At 35.8% G+C, this 17,921-nt stretch overlaps 1 protein-coding gene across 4 annotated transcripts in view; it reads right to left on the minus strand.

Annotated features, from left to right (window-relative positions):
• LOC131028986 (uncharacterized) overlaps positions 1-11,933 on the minus strand; it is a 141,156-nt gene extending 129,223 nt beyond the window's left edge. The window contains exons 1-3 of one of the 4 annotated variants that reach the window (XM_057959361.2): positions 11,347-11,933; positions 9,673-9,862; positions 9,386-9,488 (exon numbers count right to left, since the gene is read on the minus strand). In XM_057959361.2, coding sequence (XP_057815344.2) covers positions 9,386-9,488; positions 9,673-9,813 — 244 coding nt within the window. In that variant the 5' untranslated portion in view covers positions 9,814-9,862; positions 11,347-11,933. Of the gene's footprint in view, positions 1-9,385; positions 9,489-9,672; positions 9,863-11,286 lie in introns of all 4 variants that reach the window. The other 3 variants (XM_057959360.2, XM_057959358.2, XM_057959359.2) reach the window with 3 other exon arrangements.
• Between the last annotated feature and the right edge of the window lie 5,988 nt (positions 11,934-17,921).

The following is a 17,921-nucleotide window of genomic DNA, read 5'->3' on the forward strand; positions in this document are numbered from 1 at the left end:
GATAACTTTCCAAAATTCGATAGACTAAAGGCTAAGTGTCTCCAAGAGGAATCAAGGCAAAATAAGAAAGGAATCAAACAAAAGAATATAGATGAAGATCTTCAAGTTCTAACTACAAACTCAGACAGAAAGGGCAAGAAGAAGCAATTCAGGAAGAGAAAAGGTCGTCATAGCAAGAACTCTTTCAAAAAGGACCTCTCTCAAATTCAGTGTTACAAATGTGACAAATTTGGGCACTATGTTGCCAAATGTCCAGAAAGAGCTAAACAAGCCACATTTGCCAAATCAGGAAAATCGAAAAGGGAAGAGGACTCCGAGAAGCATGTACTCTATTCAGCACTCACACATCAAACATCAAACAAAGTGAACTCCTGGGTGATCGACAGTGGCTCATCCAGACACATCACAGGATCCAAAGAAGTACTAGACTTCATGAGAGAGGAAAATGATGAAGAGGTAACCATCGGAGATGACTCCACACACCCTGTCAAGGGAGTTGGAAACTGCACCATCAAACTAAAGTCAGGTGTATCATTACAACTTAGAGGAGTGCTATATGTTCCAGGCAATAAGAGGAATCTTGTCTCAATATCAGCACTCGAGGACAATGGATACAGAGTGACCTTCATGGACAACAAAGTGTTGGCTTGGCCAAAGAACTCATCTATCAAGAAAGCTAATACAATTGGTCAAAGACAAGGCTAACTATATGAGCTATGCATAGAGCCCAACTTAGCCCTAATTCATGAAACTATAGATGCCAATGAAATCTGGCATAGAAGACTAGGCCACCTAAATTTTAGAGCTTTATCATCAATGGGAGACCTTGTCACAGGTCTACCTAAGCTAAAGCAATATCATTCAGGGGCATGCACAGGATGTGACCTAGGTAAAAATACTAAGGATGCTTTTCAGAGTAGTACTAGGAAAACAACTAAAATTTTAGAGTTAGTTCATTCTGATGTATGTGGACCTATGTCTGTAAAATTCATTGGGGGGATTTTTGTATTATGTAATATTTGTTGATGACTAGTCTAGGAAAACCAGGATCTACTTTTTGAAATGTAAAGATTCAGAAGAGATCCTTAATAGGTTTAAAGAATTCAAATTATTCACAGAGAACTACTCACGAAACAAAATTAAAACCCTAAGAACTGATAATGGGGGGGAATACACATCAGAATTATTTAAAGAGTTTTGTAAAAATTCAGGGATTAAGAGGGAGTTAACAATACCTTACGACCCTCAACAAAATGGGATAGCAAAAAGGAAAAATAGGACAATCGTTGAAGCTGCCAAAGCTATGATTCTTGATCAGAATCTAAATATCAATCTTTGGGCAAAAGCAACTAGCACTGCAGTATACATTCAAAACAGACGTCCTCACTCTCATCTTGAAGACAAGACCCCTGAGGAAGTCTTTACTAAATCAAAACCAAATATAAGCCACCTTAGGATTTTTGGATGCCCAATCTATATTCATGTACCTAAGGAGAAAAGATTAAAATTAGAGCCCTCTGGAAAAAGAGGAATCTTTGTAAGATACAATGAAACCTCCAAAGCCTATAGGATATATATACCCGGTCAAAAGAATATTGAACTAAGTAGGGATGTGATCTTTGAAGAAAACTTAGCCTTCAAAAGAGCCCAAAGCTCTCTAGATCCTAAAGTCCATATTCCCAACCCCAGCTTAGATAGAGATCCTACTCCTGAGCTTCAAAGGGAGAATCCTGAGGAAACTATGAGTGAAACTCTAAGTCCACCTAGAGAAAACCTCAAGAAAAGACCACTATGGGCCACCAAAACTGTAGAAGAAGCTCAGAAGTTTGCTGCTCCCTTAAGAACCTTCAGAGAAAGCAAAAGGCCTAATAAATTCACTAGCTATGTTGCCCTCATGAATGACCTCTCTAAAGCTGAACCAAACAATGTATCAGATGCACTTCAACATCAAGTATGGAAGGATGTCATGTCTGAAGAGTATCAATCCATTATGAAAAACGATGTTTGGGAGATTGTTCCTAGGCCAACCAAGAAATTTGTGGTTTCATCTAAATGGTTGTTCAAAATCAAACATGCTGTAGACGGCAATATTGAAAAACACAAGGCCAGATTCATAGCCAGAGGCTTCTCACAAAGGGAGGGAATAGATTATGAAGAAACCTTTGTTCCTGTTGCCAGGTATACATCAGTAAGAGCTGTATTAGCCATTGCAGCAGCAAAGGGATGGAAGGTACACCAAATGGACATTAAGACAGCTTTTCTAAATGGTGAGATCTCAGAAGAAGTCTACCTAGAGCAACCTGAAAGTTTTGAAATTCATGACACAGAGTCTCATGTGTGTAGACTCAAGAAAGCTCTCTATGGGCCCAAACAGGCTCCCAGGGCCTGGTATGAAAGAATAGACACCTATCTCTCAGGACTAGGCTTCTCCAAAAATGATGCAGACCCTAATCTCTACTACAAAAGAAATAAAGGTGATATGCTAATATTGATGACTTATTAATCATAGGAAATGATCAACTTATAAAACAATGCAAGAATGATCTATCCAAAGAATTTGATATGAAGGACTTAGGACTCCTTCATTACTTCCTAGGATTGGAAGTATGGCAGAATTTTGACGACATTATACTAAACCAAGGAAAGTACACCTTGGATATTTTGAAGAGATTCGGAATGCTAAATTGTAGACCCATGACCTCTCCTATGGAAACCAACTTACATAAACTTAAAGAAGCAGCAACAGAGTCACAACCCACTAATTCTACTCAATACAAACAGATGATTGGGTCCCTGCTGTACCTGGTAAATACAAGACCAGATATTTGTTATGCAGTTAATGCTCTAAGTCAGTTTATGTGTGAACCGAAGGAGATACACCTGGTTGCAGTGAAGCACATTATGAGGCACAACAAGGTACTCTAAACCTTGGTCTCAAATACAAGAAGGTTGAGATAGACCTACATGGATTTACAGATTCAGATTGGGCTGGAAGTGTAATAGACAGGAAAAGCACTTCAGGGTGTTGCTTCAGTCTGGGTTCAGCTATGATATCTTGGATCAGCAGGAAGCAGTCTTTTGTAGCTCAAAGTTCCACCGAGGCAGAATACATTGCAGCTTCTATGGCTGCTCGAGAGGTAGTATGGCTTAAGAAGTTGCTTGTGGGATTGTTTGGAGAACCTATGAAACCCACTGTTATACACTGTGACAATCAGAGCTGCATAAAACTTTCAGTAAACCCAGTGTTTCATGACAGATCCAAGCATATTGAGATTCCATACCACTATGTGCGAGATATGGTAGATAGGAATGCAATCCAACTGGAATATGTTTGTACAGGAGATCAAACTGCAAACATTCTGACCAAACCCCTTTCCAAAGTGAAGGTTGATCACTTCAAAAAAGGCTTAGGTATGACAGAAAGGTAATTTGCTTTGTAATCTATATTTGCATACCTATAAGATGTTTAATGTGTAAACCTCTTTGTCATGTTAGGACAATTTTGGATTCTATCCCCTGGGTTCACATCTAAGAGGTGACGATCTCTCAAGATAGTGAACACTTGTATGGGGACATTATATGGTGACGATCTTATAATGTCCAAACCAGTTATCATGTTGGATCTCTGGTATGTCATGGATGTGCCATGATTGTGTTGTGATAAAACATTTGTATAAAGTGTTAGTGCACTTATCACAACTAGGATAAGGTGAGAAATTAACCTTTCTCATATGATTATCCTTAAGTATTGCGTGTGTAGGCAATACTGATATCACATGCTTAGGTGATACTCTGTCAATCACAAGATTGATGTGATGAACTTCAGTATCACGTGTTTAGGTGATACTTCATACCAAATGATTAGGTGGTATGATTTCCCATGAATGACTAAAATGATTACTATCAATTGAATTGTGGTGCTTGAATATATTGTCTACATTCATCTTACCTAGCTAAGAGGGAGTGTTAATGCATGAAAGCTTCGGTAAGATAAATGATTGAATGAGAGATAAATGAAGTCTCTCATTCAATCATTTATCATATCGATAACTATGATAAAAACCATCAAGCAATTAATTCATCCTTGATAGCCATTCTACATTTGCATATAAACAACCTATTGATAATCATACTATGTATTTTGCTTATGTTCATCGATCTAATAAATCTTGTATTTAGATGTATATCGATTAACATAAATAATGATGACACCGATTAATATATATCGGATTGCATATATTATATCGGGTTGCATATAACATATTGGGTTGCATATAATCGGGATGCATATCAAGTGGCAATATAAAGGTCACCGTTAGTTATCGGTGTGTTAGTCTACACCGATAGTTATCGGTTGTCAAGGCTAACACACCAATAACTATCGGTTGTTAGCGTTGGGCAATCATCGATAAACTTCGGTTATAATCCTACTCCACACCGATTGGCATTTACGGTAAAACATGCATTTGTTAGTATAAACAAAAAGGCACGATCAAGCAATGTCTTGATCGGTCATGACCGATCAAGGCATTGCTTGACCGTGCCCCATTTGTTATATACTTATAGTGAGTGGCATTCGTGAGATAGGACATAGAAAATATTAAATGCTCCTCTCATCTGCCACAAGCAAGAAGATAGTTAGATATATACAATAAGGCAATAATAAATACAACAAAATTAGATAATAGAATATAACTTGCATATTGAATGTAAATTGAACATCATTTACACAAAGAAGTTCAAGATCAAAGAAGGTTAAGGAAAGAAGTACTTCAAGATTCTAAGGTTGAGATTGTGAATGCATTACGAGGAAAATTTCCAAGTTAGTGAATGTGATAAAGGAATGGAGATAGTTTCAAAAGAAGCTGAGGTGGCATCCTATTCACATTCAAGCCAATCAAGTTACTTCCACATTAGCAAGTTCAAGTTCAATGAACCTGATTCATCTCATGATGGAGCAAGTGACACATGGCGCCTCATCAAATACTATTTTATGTACCTAACCTATTCTCTCATTGGTTAGAAATCAAGATGGACATGTGTCCAATTCATTGTAATGATCTTATTGGCCATAAGGAAGTTTGTTATAAAAAACCCTAGTTAGGGTTTTATTGTAAAATCTCGGTCATTGATCTCAAATCGATCTGAGCCATTGAATTCTATTGAGAGCATTATAAAAGGCTCAAGTCTCTCATTTAAAAGGGTTAATAACAGCAGGTCAATAGTGAATAGTCAATAGATGATAGCTAGTTAGCAATTAGAATAGAAGTTAGATTAGGAGAAGGCAAAGATTGTTGCCAAGATCTTGTTGTAAAGAACATATGATTTCATTGAAGTTATGGTGAATTAATGTGTCATTTCAAGTTGCATGGTCTCTACTTCTCAATTTATTTGCTTTCATGTTGATTAGATTGAATGGAGGAATTTGTTGAATGCATTTGTGTGGAATCCGTTTAATTCATACCACTAGCCTCTTGCTGATTGTAAGTGTGTCTTGCATGGTCAACTAGAATGATATGAGCTCAACTTCAAATTATTATATATTCATTGATTATGCATTAACTTGAATGGTAATCAATGTTTGATGGTAATGATTTGAATATCTTAGAATCATCCCTTAGAAGATTGCACTCAGCTTGTGTCAGATCGTTCAATTTGATGGTGAGACCTTGCCTAGTAGGATTCCATTGAATCATTCACCCATTTTCTTGCATTCTAAGTATTGGAATAGGCTTCCTAAACCCTTTCCTTTTATCCTTTTTTTCAACTCAAGCTAGTTTAGGATAAAAAGCATTACAAGATTGCAACATCAGATGATCAAGTTCCAGTAATTCAAGCATTCAACAATTCAACGTAAGTCCCTTTGTGATTCCAGCATAATCATATCAAACCATTGAGCTTATCCACACGTTGTGACCCGACATATAAGAACCTTGGAGTTGTCTCAAGTGATCCTTATGCGAATCTTCAACATTTGAGAGACTTTGTTCAAGAGAGGATAAGATACTTTTGGGTATTTTGTTTTGTGTTCGCATGTGCATGAAAAACACATCAACAAGACCACAGAATTTTCCTGGCTATGTGGCATTAATGAGTCACATCGAATTTGAACCTTCTAGTGTTGAGGAGGCATCAACTCAGCAAATGTGGAAAGATGCTATGACAAAGAAATATCAGTCCATTCTCAAGAATGATGTTTGGGATGTTGTACCTAGACCAGAAGGGAAATCAGTTGTATCTTCCAAGTGGCTTTTCAAGATCAAGCATGCAGCTGATGGAAGCATTGAAAAGTACAAAACAAGATTTGTGGCTAGAGGATTCTCTCAAAAAGAGGGAATAGATTATCAGGAGACCTTTGCTCCTGTTGCTCGCTATACATCCATCAAGACTATTATTGCTATTGCATCAACTAAAGGATGGAAGCTACACCAAATGGATGTAAAGACAACATTCCTTAATGGTGTAATTGAAGAAGAAGTGTACATTGAACAACCAGATGGGTTTGTGATTCATGGAAAGGAATCTCATGTATGCAGATTGAAAAAGGCATTGTATGGGCTTAAACAGGCACCTCGTGCTTGGTATGAGAGGATTGATCGATACTTGATGAGCTTGGGATTCTCCAAGAATGATGCAGATTCAAATCTCTACTTCAAGGTAATTAATGGTGAGACTCTAATATTGGTTATTTATGTTGATGACTTATTTCTTACTAGAGAAGAACATCTCATTGTCAAATGCAAGGAGTTAGCTTCTAAGTTTGAGGTGAAGGATTTAGGTCTTATGCATTACTTTCTAGGATTGGAGGTGTGGCAGAGACACAATGAGATTATTCTAAGTCAAGGGAAATACACCATAGATATATTGAAGAGATTTGGAATGATGGATTGCAAATCTATGTCTACACCATTGGAAACAAATTTGAAGAAATAAAGTGAGTCTACAGCTAGTTCAGATCTAGTTAATCCCACCATGTACAGGCAATTGATTGGATCCTTGATGTATCTAGTCAATACTAGACCTGATATTTGCTATGCAGTGAGTGCCCTCGAACAGTTCATGTGTGAACCAAGGCAAATTCACCTAGTTGCAGCAAAGCATATCTTGAGATACTTGCGTGGCACAATTGGATGTGGTTTGAGATATTCTTCCAGTATAGATCTAAAGCTACAAGGCTACTCTGATTTTGATTGGGCCGGGAGTGTAGCTGACAGAAAGAGCACCTCTGGATGTTGCTTTAGCTTAGGATTTGCGATGATTTCTTGGTGCAGCAGGAAGCAATCTTCAGTGGCACTAAGCATAGTGGAGGCAAAATATATTGCAGCATGTGTAGCAGCTCAAGAAGCAGTGTGGCTTCTAAAGCTCCTTGTAGGATTGTTTGGACAATCATTGGAGCCAACTGTTATTCATTGTGACAATCAAAGCTGTGTGAAGCTATCTATCAATCCAATGTTCCATGATAGAACAAAACATGTCGAGATCAAATACCATTACATCAAAGATATGGTATTGAGGAAAGCTATTCAGATGAGATATATTTGCACTGATGAACAGACGGCTGATATTCTCACCAAGCCTCTCTTCAGAGTGAAGTTTGTGCATTTCCGAGACAAGCTTGGAGTTGTGGAGAATGAAGCCCTTGTTGAGAGGGAGACTCGGCATCAGTGAGATGTGGTTCTATCCACCCTTTGGGAGTAGCCATGGTGGATGTCATGTTGAGTGACTACATGACAACATCACGTTGAGAGACTCTGTGATGAATCCTTTGTACTTGTGTTTTTTCCACACATGGGAGTAGCCATGGTGGACGTCATGTTGAGTGACTCCATGACGACATCACGTTGAGTGACTCTGTGATGGGCACTTGTGCACATATTCCCTTCCACACATGGGAGTAGCCATGGTGGACATCACATTGAGTGACTCCGTGATGAACTCTTCTCCACAAATGGGAGTAGCAATTGTGGATGTCATGTTGAGAGACTCCATGACATGTATATATAGAAAGATACCTCCCTAGCTAAGAGGGAGTGTTGATGTTATAGCAGCAAGAGATATCTTTCTCTTGACTACTGTCGCAACTTTTATTAACATTTTGTTTATTTCCTTATAATCGCTGTGTTAATTCTGCGATTTCTTTATTTTGCTAATCAAATTGTTTTCCTACGTATATATTGGTTGGTATTAATTTCCTTAACAAATATATTAGTTAGTTCATCTCATTATTGGGGAATGTTGATGATTGTCTATCGGGTTAGTTTATCTTTATCGCACCCCTTGATCTGACAAGTTATCCCGATCGAGGTCATGTCCTTTCACCGCCTTGGTCAGGTATTTAGTTCCCTGGATCAGGAGCATTAATGGATTGTTGTTGAAGATCATACTGCATACGTCCGTATAATACCCATCGAAGATCATACTGCATATACCCGTGTAATACCCGTCGAAGATTCTGGTGTATATATATATGTGTATTGACTGTGAAGATATTGCTGTGCACACTTGCATTATCTGTGAGGAGTTAACATACTCAGATACATCGATTATCATAATCGATATCTTCAGTGACAGGAGATATATTCAGATATAATTTTGAATTAGAACTATAATACCAGAAATATTGTTTTGCACAATATACCAGATATATATATATATTCAGATATTTCAGTTATAATTCTGAATTAGAACAGTAATATCAGAGATATTGCTCTGTATCTCTGTAATTTTAATTCTGATCCATAAATTTAACACATAATAATGATGATAGTGACTAACTGGGATGCCTTGATCTAGTAGCAACCAGCAAAGTAACTTCTGCTAAAAAAAGGAGCTCTTTCATGATGGATGTCATGATTAATATTCCTGCCATCTGCAACGTGCCATTACTGCATAAACCAGGTACAAATTTCAAATAATTTTTTATTCTACAAATAATGTTGGTTACTTTTAAGAACTTTCTTTGAGTTTATTGAACCTATAAACTGGTATAAATGTCATTTACGAAATTACAACTAATGAAACACCGAAAACCATATACAAACACATATACATGCAAATTAAATAAATTTAGTTGAAAACTACAAATCTGCGTAAGATATAGATTGCTAATAAAAGTCTGTTTACATAGGTTACAAAGCAAGTTACAAGTTATATACAAAATGGAGGAGACAAGTCTTTCTAGTGAAATCACAGGTTCACAATGACATTTTGTTTTTACCTGTCTAATTACACAGATCTTAAACTTAAAAAACCCTCTTTGTACTTGTCTAATATTATATAATATACATTACTGTAAAATATGTACAAAGTCCGAAAATAATTTAAACTAAGCAATCATCATGTATTGAAATCCTGACAGATATAGAACAAAACCAAAAACACTTACCAAACCATTGAACCCATTGTGCTATCAATCGAGAGAAAATGTTTGTCCAAACTAGCTCTTCATTTCTCTTCTTTTCAGTCCAATCATCTACATCATCATCATCCTACAACTTGAAAATCCATATTAGTTCCCACAAAATGTAACCAAAGGTCATAGCCACCACACTGGTCCAGCTCTGGCATTAGTTTTCCAATCGTTCAACATGAATATGGATCAAAACTCAGAACATATCACTAATATTTAAAAACATCCCTCCATAAGGGCATCAACTCATAACATGCACTTACATAGAATCTTTGAGAGTTTCCATAAGCATCATTGCTAAGAAGAGGTTCATTTAATCCACCAGAACCTCCTGAGTCAAGATGCTCAAACTTCTCACCATCAACATCCTCATGATAAAGCCGCCTTCTTCTCACAGTGCTCATGTTTGTGAGTGGAAAACGTGAATGTACCTATTGAACCAGAGGTCAAACTCTGTCATCATTAAAAAGGAGGAAATTGAAAAGATATGTTAATGGACTGTTGTAAGGCAAGAAAGCTTGGTTAAAACCAATAACTAAAATTTGGAATGCTTGCATTCAACAAAGTCCTCAAAGCTAACAATCTTCTTGACATTCAGGATATGTTTTCTCTACAAATTAGTTGTAAACCTAGAGACGCTACAGAAAACCACTGTCATTCTAGTGGAAACGCTGAAGAAATGGCCCTCAAAAGAATTAAGAATTGCAAAATCGTGCAGATGAAGCACTACCACCCAACACCGGGACATGCAAACATCAATATGAAGGCACACAAATCCAAATTTGAGCAGATATCTCATTGCTGGAGAAAGGATATTGGTTGTACCTAGCATCCCTTAGACACGGCTCAATTGGGGAATGAGGAATTCCTATCCAGCTTGGTAAGAAATTATATGGCCAGTAAGCTATATGTCTTTCTTCATAGTACATTGATTCTCAGGCCCCAGTAATGCAAACAATGTCATGAAAGATGAGTATGGTCCTTCAGAAACAATAGAGGAAGGCTCACCAAAGATCCAATTCAGGGCATAAGAGTCTAAGATTTTAAAGCATAGTTTCATTAGATCCCCAGTTCCCACTGATAATTGACTTTGAGATTTTAAACGTTAGCATCTCAACCACAACCCACGCTTATGAAGAGAGACAAGTTACAAGCTTAGATGAATTGAGACTCTCCTCTCCAACAGTGGATATGCACCGGCTGCCTGTAGCAGGATAAAGGCCTAACCTCTGTGTACATCTGTGTACCTCCGTGCACTCCGCAAGAGGGTTTGTCCTATGCCTGCTAAGACTAAATCAGTAGGCTTCGGTTTATAAACATGGGGCCTGAAGTTGTATAAAAAACCTGCCTCGTAAACAAATTCCAGGCGACCACTTGTTAACATATAAAGATTTATATTAGGCACGGTGACAAACAAAAAAAAAGAGCCCTCCTAATTTCCGTTGTTCAAGAAAGAAGTAAATAATGATGATGATGGTTTTCACAATAAGTTTCAGATTTGTCTTGATAGGACGCTGTTGCTGAACCCTAATTTAAGACACCAACATGAATGAATTCCCCAGAATCCAGATTTGTGATGCATTGTAAATCAAACAATTACAAACTAAATTAACACTATTGACCATCAAACGTATTTGTATTTAAACGAAGCAATTCAATTACTTCAAATTTTCTGTTAATTGATTGTTACGCTTTGCTTTACGTATAGTAAGGTGTTACAGTGTTTATCTAGCTGCTTTCAAGAATGATAGGAATATAATAATTTCGAAAATTTACAGTGAATAATCACATAATTGAGAATACTACAACAATAATCAACCAAAAAAAAGTGAAATTAAAAATTACAGAAAACATTAAAAGTGTATCGCAAATCTTACCAGGGTCCTCTGGCTTTCAGATTTCAGACAAACACTGACGAGAAGGGAAAGAAGTTACACCTCAAAAAATGCTGAATTGGAATTAACGGCGCTCCAATTAAATGCTAGAATTGTTGAAAAATAGGCGCGGCAATGTGTTGGCTATTTGGACAGCAAATATATTGGGAATGTCCGGGGCAAAAATATTGCAGACATAAACAGTACATTAAGCGTGTGTATTAATGGAATATATATACACAAGCGTCACCAGAGATATGGGGAATTTTCTGCGGTTCCGACTGGATAATTAAGGCGTAGATTTATTCCGACGGGCTTGGTATGCATGTACACCGCCCCATACAGCAGTTATTTGAGCCTCCTGAGCAATTCAAAGCGTTGGTCCCACCACCAATAATCAAAACGTAGTCTCGAAGGAATGGGAGCTTCTGCCCGTTTTATCAATTGACTTCTTCCATAAAGCGTGCCTCGGGAAAGATTGATTGGGATCGAAGTTGTCCATGTTTCCTAGGTCAAGAATTTTGTTTCTAGGTCATGAATGGCCATGGATATCTTCTACCAACACTTTACATGGGATAATCTTCATCAAGATGATCTGGTAATGGTGAAAATTGCAGGTCCATGACCTTTTCTCTTATTTTTTTGAGATTGAGGTTATTTTTATGTATTGATATGTCTAAGCAGATATTTTTATATCAAATTTAGTTAATAATTTAGAGAATATTAGTTGATATCTTGGTAAGTTTGTAATATATTTAGAATAAGGAATTTGGATTGTAGAAAAAAGCAAATTAGTATATATATCTTTAAGAAATTTATATAGAAATAACGTTCATATATATCTTTAAAAAATATTTTGCTTTTAATACTATTTAATATATGTTATTTTTTTTAATATTTTCTTTATAAAAAAAATTATACAATTACTAGTTTTTTGTTTTTTCGTATATACTAAAAAACAAATTAATTTTAATTAATTTTTTTTTTTTTAAATATTTATATAAAATTTATTTATTATTTTCTATTAAAAAGTTAAAACATATATTGTATTTTAATATTATTTAATATTTGTTATTTTTCTTTAATGTTTCTTCTTTTTAATTTTTTTATGCAATTATTAATTTTATTTTTTTCATATATACAAAAATAACAAATTAATTTCAACTCATTCTATTTGTATTTTAAAATATATTTATATAGAATTTATTAAAATTTATTTATAATTTTCTATCAAAAATTAAATATAATTATATAGAAAAGTATATAAAAAATATATATTAAAGAAACAAATTATGAAATAATATTGAAAAAAAAAAAAATATATATATATATATATATATATATATATATATATATATATATATATATATATATATATATATATATATATATATATATATATATATATATATATATATATATATATATATATATATATATATATATATATATATATATATATATATTATTAAATTCTTACCTAAGGAAGGTTCACGTCAGTTTGATGTCTCTTTATAGCTCAAATGATATAATGACTTTTAATTTCTATTAGGTTGGGGTCTCATGGAGGGGGCTTCCTAAAAAAATAGAATGGGTGTTGCAGAGATTTTTTAGGAATTTTTTTAAGCAGGTGGTCCCATGAAATTTGTAGTGCACTTCTAGGAGCTAATTTCAGCCCCACCCCATTTGCACCCGCTCAAAAATGAAAATCTAAAAAGTAGGAGCTTCTACTTTTTAGGAGAAGATTCCAAATAATCTTGTAGCCAAAAAAAAAAAAAAATTCCATGGGACCACCTTTTCCATAAAAATAGAGCCCAAGCCCCTTCCATGGGACCCCAGCCTTAGGGTCTTTAAAAGATGTAATGTGTCCCAAGGCTTTTGCGACTCAACTCAATATTTTTTTCACACGATAGCGTAAATTGAGAGGATAAATTTGTTTTGAGCATTTTGAATTTTAACGACTTCAATTTTATTTTATTAGCAAGATTCAAGGTCGCCTTTTTATGTACCTGAATGCTTGACCACTATATGGTTGTGATTTTAAAACGTTTATCGACATTAATAATAAGGATGTGTGAAACTTTTCGAAATGAATTGTCAAAACCCTCATGTTCAAGGCCCCTCTCACACAATGGTGAAGGGAGATAGGAGGTCGTCTAGGCTGGAGGAAGAGGCGGGATATAAGGAAACCCTTCTTGAGGCATTGCTAGGTTCTACTTATGTAGTGGTGAAGGAAGTCAATAATGGCAACCTTATTTCTTTTAGTTAGGAGACAAAAAGTGAGATGGGTTTGTTTGAAATCGGAGAAGAAAATAGGTGTATGACTCATATAAGGCCGAAGTCTACGACAAGGCAATATAGCAACAATTTAATGGAATCTCTCAAGGATATGGTGGAGGGTAATCAAGGTATGGAAGGAGACATGCCTACTATTGTGACAAGAAATGAAAATGAAATGTTGAAAAAGGTTGAAATAATGAATGTGAGGGAAGAATAGAATGTTGCAAAACTAGATAAAACTTTGGAATTTATGCTTCCTAATGATGTAATGGACTGTATTGTTGAAAGCCAACATAGATTTGTAATCTTACTTTTCTTAAGAAGCATACACTCAAAGGTAGACTTTTATAAATGGACTAAATTAAATTGGGAAATAGGGATTGGAAAATTGAAGCCCTAAGGGGAATAGGTAAAGGCTATGTTTCTTATAAATTCAAAGCAACTCAACATGCCCAGGCAGTGCTGCAATATGGGACTTGGTTAATTTGCAGGCAAATCTGTTACTTACAAGCTTAGACCTTGGAAACTCATCTTGGGGCCCATTTAGATCAAGTTACCCAATATGGGTAGAACTCCTTTTTTTGAATCTTGACCTTAGACCTTTCTTGCAAGAAACAGTTTCACAACATGGAAGAGTCATATAGTGCAAACATAGTCAAGACAAGTTTCTAGTTTAAAGGTTCATCTGAGAGTTTATGTTGAGATGGATTTAAACAATCAACTACCTAAAAATATCAAACTAATAGACCATGGGTTTGAGGTTAACCAACCCTTAGTATACTTCAATAAACCCAATACTTGCTTCTATTATCATCAAGAGGATTGTTTGCCTAGCCAATAAGAACAATAACTACAGTTAAAGTCTTAACTCAAAGATTGGTCATCCATTCTGAGTAGCTATCATCTCCATGACTGAAGTTCGTTTACTTGTCAACCTAGGGACATATTACTTGAAATGGGTATGTATTGTATATGCACTAATTTCTTGTGATAGTCATTCTGCACTACTGCAGCAACTAAGTCTATCTAAAATAAACAAGTGAAAATATGGCAATTGAATGGCTACAAGAAATCTTAACATTAATAGAAGATTCTAACTAAATAATTGTTAACTAAGTTCAGACAAATAGGAATTACTTTGTCTGCTTTGTCTACAAGAACAGTCACAAGATCCGGTTTCAGTGGCTACAAGAATAGTCAGTTGCTAGAACATTTACTACAGCAAAAAGGAAACTTGATCTAACAATCACAAAAGAATACTTGCCAAGTGGGCCCCTTTGGATGAGTGTATCCAGACTTCAAAAATGATTCTATATACTCAGAATAACATAGCTTTTATTCATTATTTCCAAAAGTCGATACAATACATAAAATAAGAGAAAATGCTTCAAATTCTAGAAAACGTTGTCTAACCTTTGTGAAGAGGTGCAGGTCTTTATTTATAAGAAAGTTATAACAAACTTTCAACTACTTAGATCACGCCCATGAAATTAGGCGGAAACATTTATTACTACAAGGAGAAGAAGTTATTCCACAGAAAACGTGGAACTTGACTAAACCGCAGCCAAGAATATAGCATGGTGGTGGTTACTAGATTCATGCTTGTTGGAGATAACCATAAATGAATCTAGTATCACCTCGATATTCCTTTGTCGATTAACTTGTACACCATCTTTTATGTTGTTTTAAATGTTCAACTGCCCCGAAATGTCTCCAACTGTTTGCATGACGTGATTCTCCATCTGGCTTAAAACAACCGCTTCTGCAACAACTTATTTACTCTTGCATTAAAGGTTAGAACATACAAGCATATATATATATATATATATATATATATATATATATATATATATATATATATATATATATATATATATATATCACAACATTTATACATCCACGCATGATATTACCTATGATAATCCGCATAGCTATAGGAATATTAAGTCAAAACAATACAGGGTTAAGCGGGTTTGGCTATCATTCAAAATGCATATAATCAAAACTCTGATACATCAAATGACTTAAACATTGTCCCAATATGCAACTTAAAACATAGGAAAAACTTATCAGTCATAGAAATAAAAGAGCTATTATTTTAGCTCATCATTTGCCCCCCAACTTAATGTCTTGCTGGTCCTCCAACAGGAGGAGAATTCCTTACTATGGCACTGACTCGAAAATCACCTATGGTACCTTGTCTTGTGCCTCTTGTAGCCAAGTTCCAAAAAAATCTTTTCATCTTCTCCAACCTAGCCCATTTGGCTTCCTATGCGGCCTCATCATACGGTTTATCTATAGCTCTGCATCCCATTAATGGCCACATAAGAATAGGCGGTTGAAATATCAAAGGTAGACAATTATTACCTTTTGTCATGCCCAAGCGGATATAGTTGTGAGCTCTCTTTGTGGTTGCATGATAATTGAGCAATGAATGGGGTTCACCCTGCTTTAGGTCCTCTGGAAGGTCGTTCCAATGCTGAGCCAGACATTCAATCACAACTTGATTCTCAGTTCCAACCAATTTTTCATAATCCTGAAATACTTCCTCTCTCAATGGTAAAACTTGGCTTCTGACATCAGGTCTAGTCAACAACGTTTGCCAGTCATAGTACATATGTCGTGGGTTTTTAGCCTTAGCTCTGAGTGGCAGTGGACAATCAAGCTCCAAGTTCCTGTACGTTCTAGATTGTACTCCCATACTAATTTCATTTTGTATCGAGGACATCAATGCTTTTAACTGAATATCACCAATATACAACAAGGGATTCCATTCATTGTTAGAAGAGACAGCATAATTCATTATCAGAAGAGAGCATAATTATGCAAATAAAACTCACATAGCAAATTCTTAACAGTTGTAGGAGAGCTTTGGTACACACTATAAAACTCATGTGGACTCTTCAAAGAAGGGCTAAGCTCCCTAACAATGTGGTTAAGTTTAATACATAGATATTATTCCTTCAGATATAAAGCATAAACTCTCGGTGAAGCCCTACACTGCATTAACTCGAGAACCATGTTTGCTATTGTATCTACTTTAGCTTGTAACTCAACAATTTGGTTGTCTCTCTTTTCAATTTCTTTTTGTTGCTTGTCAATTATCCCATGTAGCCTAACCTTTTCTATTTCCCACTGTCTATAAAATGTGAGTGCAACAGATAAGCTAGTGAGACATGAAGGGAGCCTATGAGAAGTTACCTAAGAGCTCAAGATCTTATCACCTGGTTCTTCAAACTGCTCTGCTATCTGGGCTAAATTTGACAGTCTTTCAGCTTCATATCCTTCCTGCGGCTTATCCTCTTTTTGACTTCCATGCCCTAATTCTAAAGTTTCCACATTGTTGGTGTAAATAATTATTCATCATGGATATTATTACACCTTACTTAAGTTTACTTAGGATAATGCATTTCATAGTAGTTTGGGTATGAAACACTTGGGTGTTTGTGCCACATTGAGATAGTGTGTGTAGGAGAATTTCCACCTTTTATGGTGTGATCTTGTTATTACTTTATCATATTCACTTATTGTGGAGTGATAATTCCACCTTCGGTGGGTGATCCACCTCATGTGGAATATTATATTGTTTCTCCTACCTACCACACATATTTCCTACCTACCCTTGTTTCTTATTGAGCCACATGTCATGTTTGTGTGCTCACATATCCATATAGCCTTGCCTATATATGCAGGCTCTTATTCATTGTATTGACAACTATTGATCATTTTTATCTATTGATGAGAATACAGTTTATTCTTGTCTTATATTTTGTCTCTCTATTTTATACTTTTCATTGAGCTCTTGATCTTGGCAAAATCTCACATAGTATTAGAGCCATTAGAGTGTCATTAATTCATCTTTGAGAGGCATTATTGCAACGTCAAGAGGTAGATATGAGGAGCAGCATCTTTTAGAGGCATCCTAGACCAAATCCGACCTCACCATCGCGTCTGGGTGGCCGTTTCCATGAATTTTGACTATAAATTCGCCTATATTGGGTGAAAGTCAAATTTGGGGCTTGGAGGAAAATTTTGCCCAATTTGGGCTACAGTATGGATTTTTGAAATATATATATATATTTCTGTGAAAATATATTTTCATTTTTTTTATTTTAAATATTTTTTGCAGTTTTTAAATTCTTGTAAAAGTTTTAATAAAAAATCAAAAATCAAATATTATTATATATTGTAGGGGGGGTCCCCAGACCACCCCACCCACTGTACCATGCATCAGTTTGTGCAAGGCATACGTTTTTGGGGGCCCCGCCACCCCTCATCCTCTGCGTTGACTCCTCCGCTAAATCTTCGACAGGCCACGCACTATTCCCGGCACTGGCAAGTTCCTCGGCTCCAACGTG

Source organism: Cryptomeria japonica, chromosome 10, assembly GCF_030272615.1.
Source record: "Cryptomeria japonica chromosome 10, Sugi_1.0, whole genome shotgun sequence".
NCBI classification, from domain to species: Eukaryota; Viridiplantae; Streptophyta; class Pinopsida; order Cupressales; family Cupressaceae; genus Cryptomeria; species Cryptomeria japonica.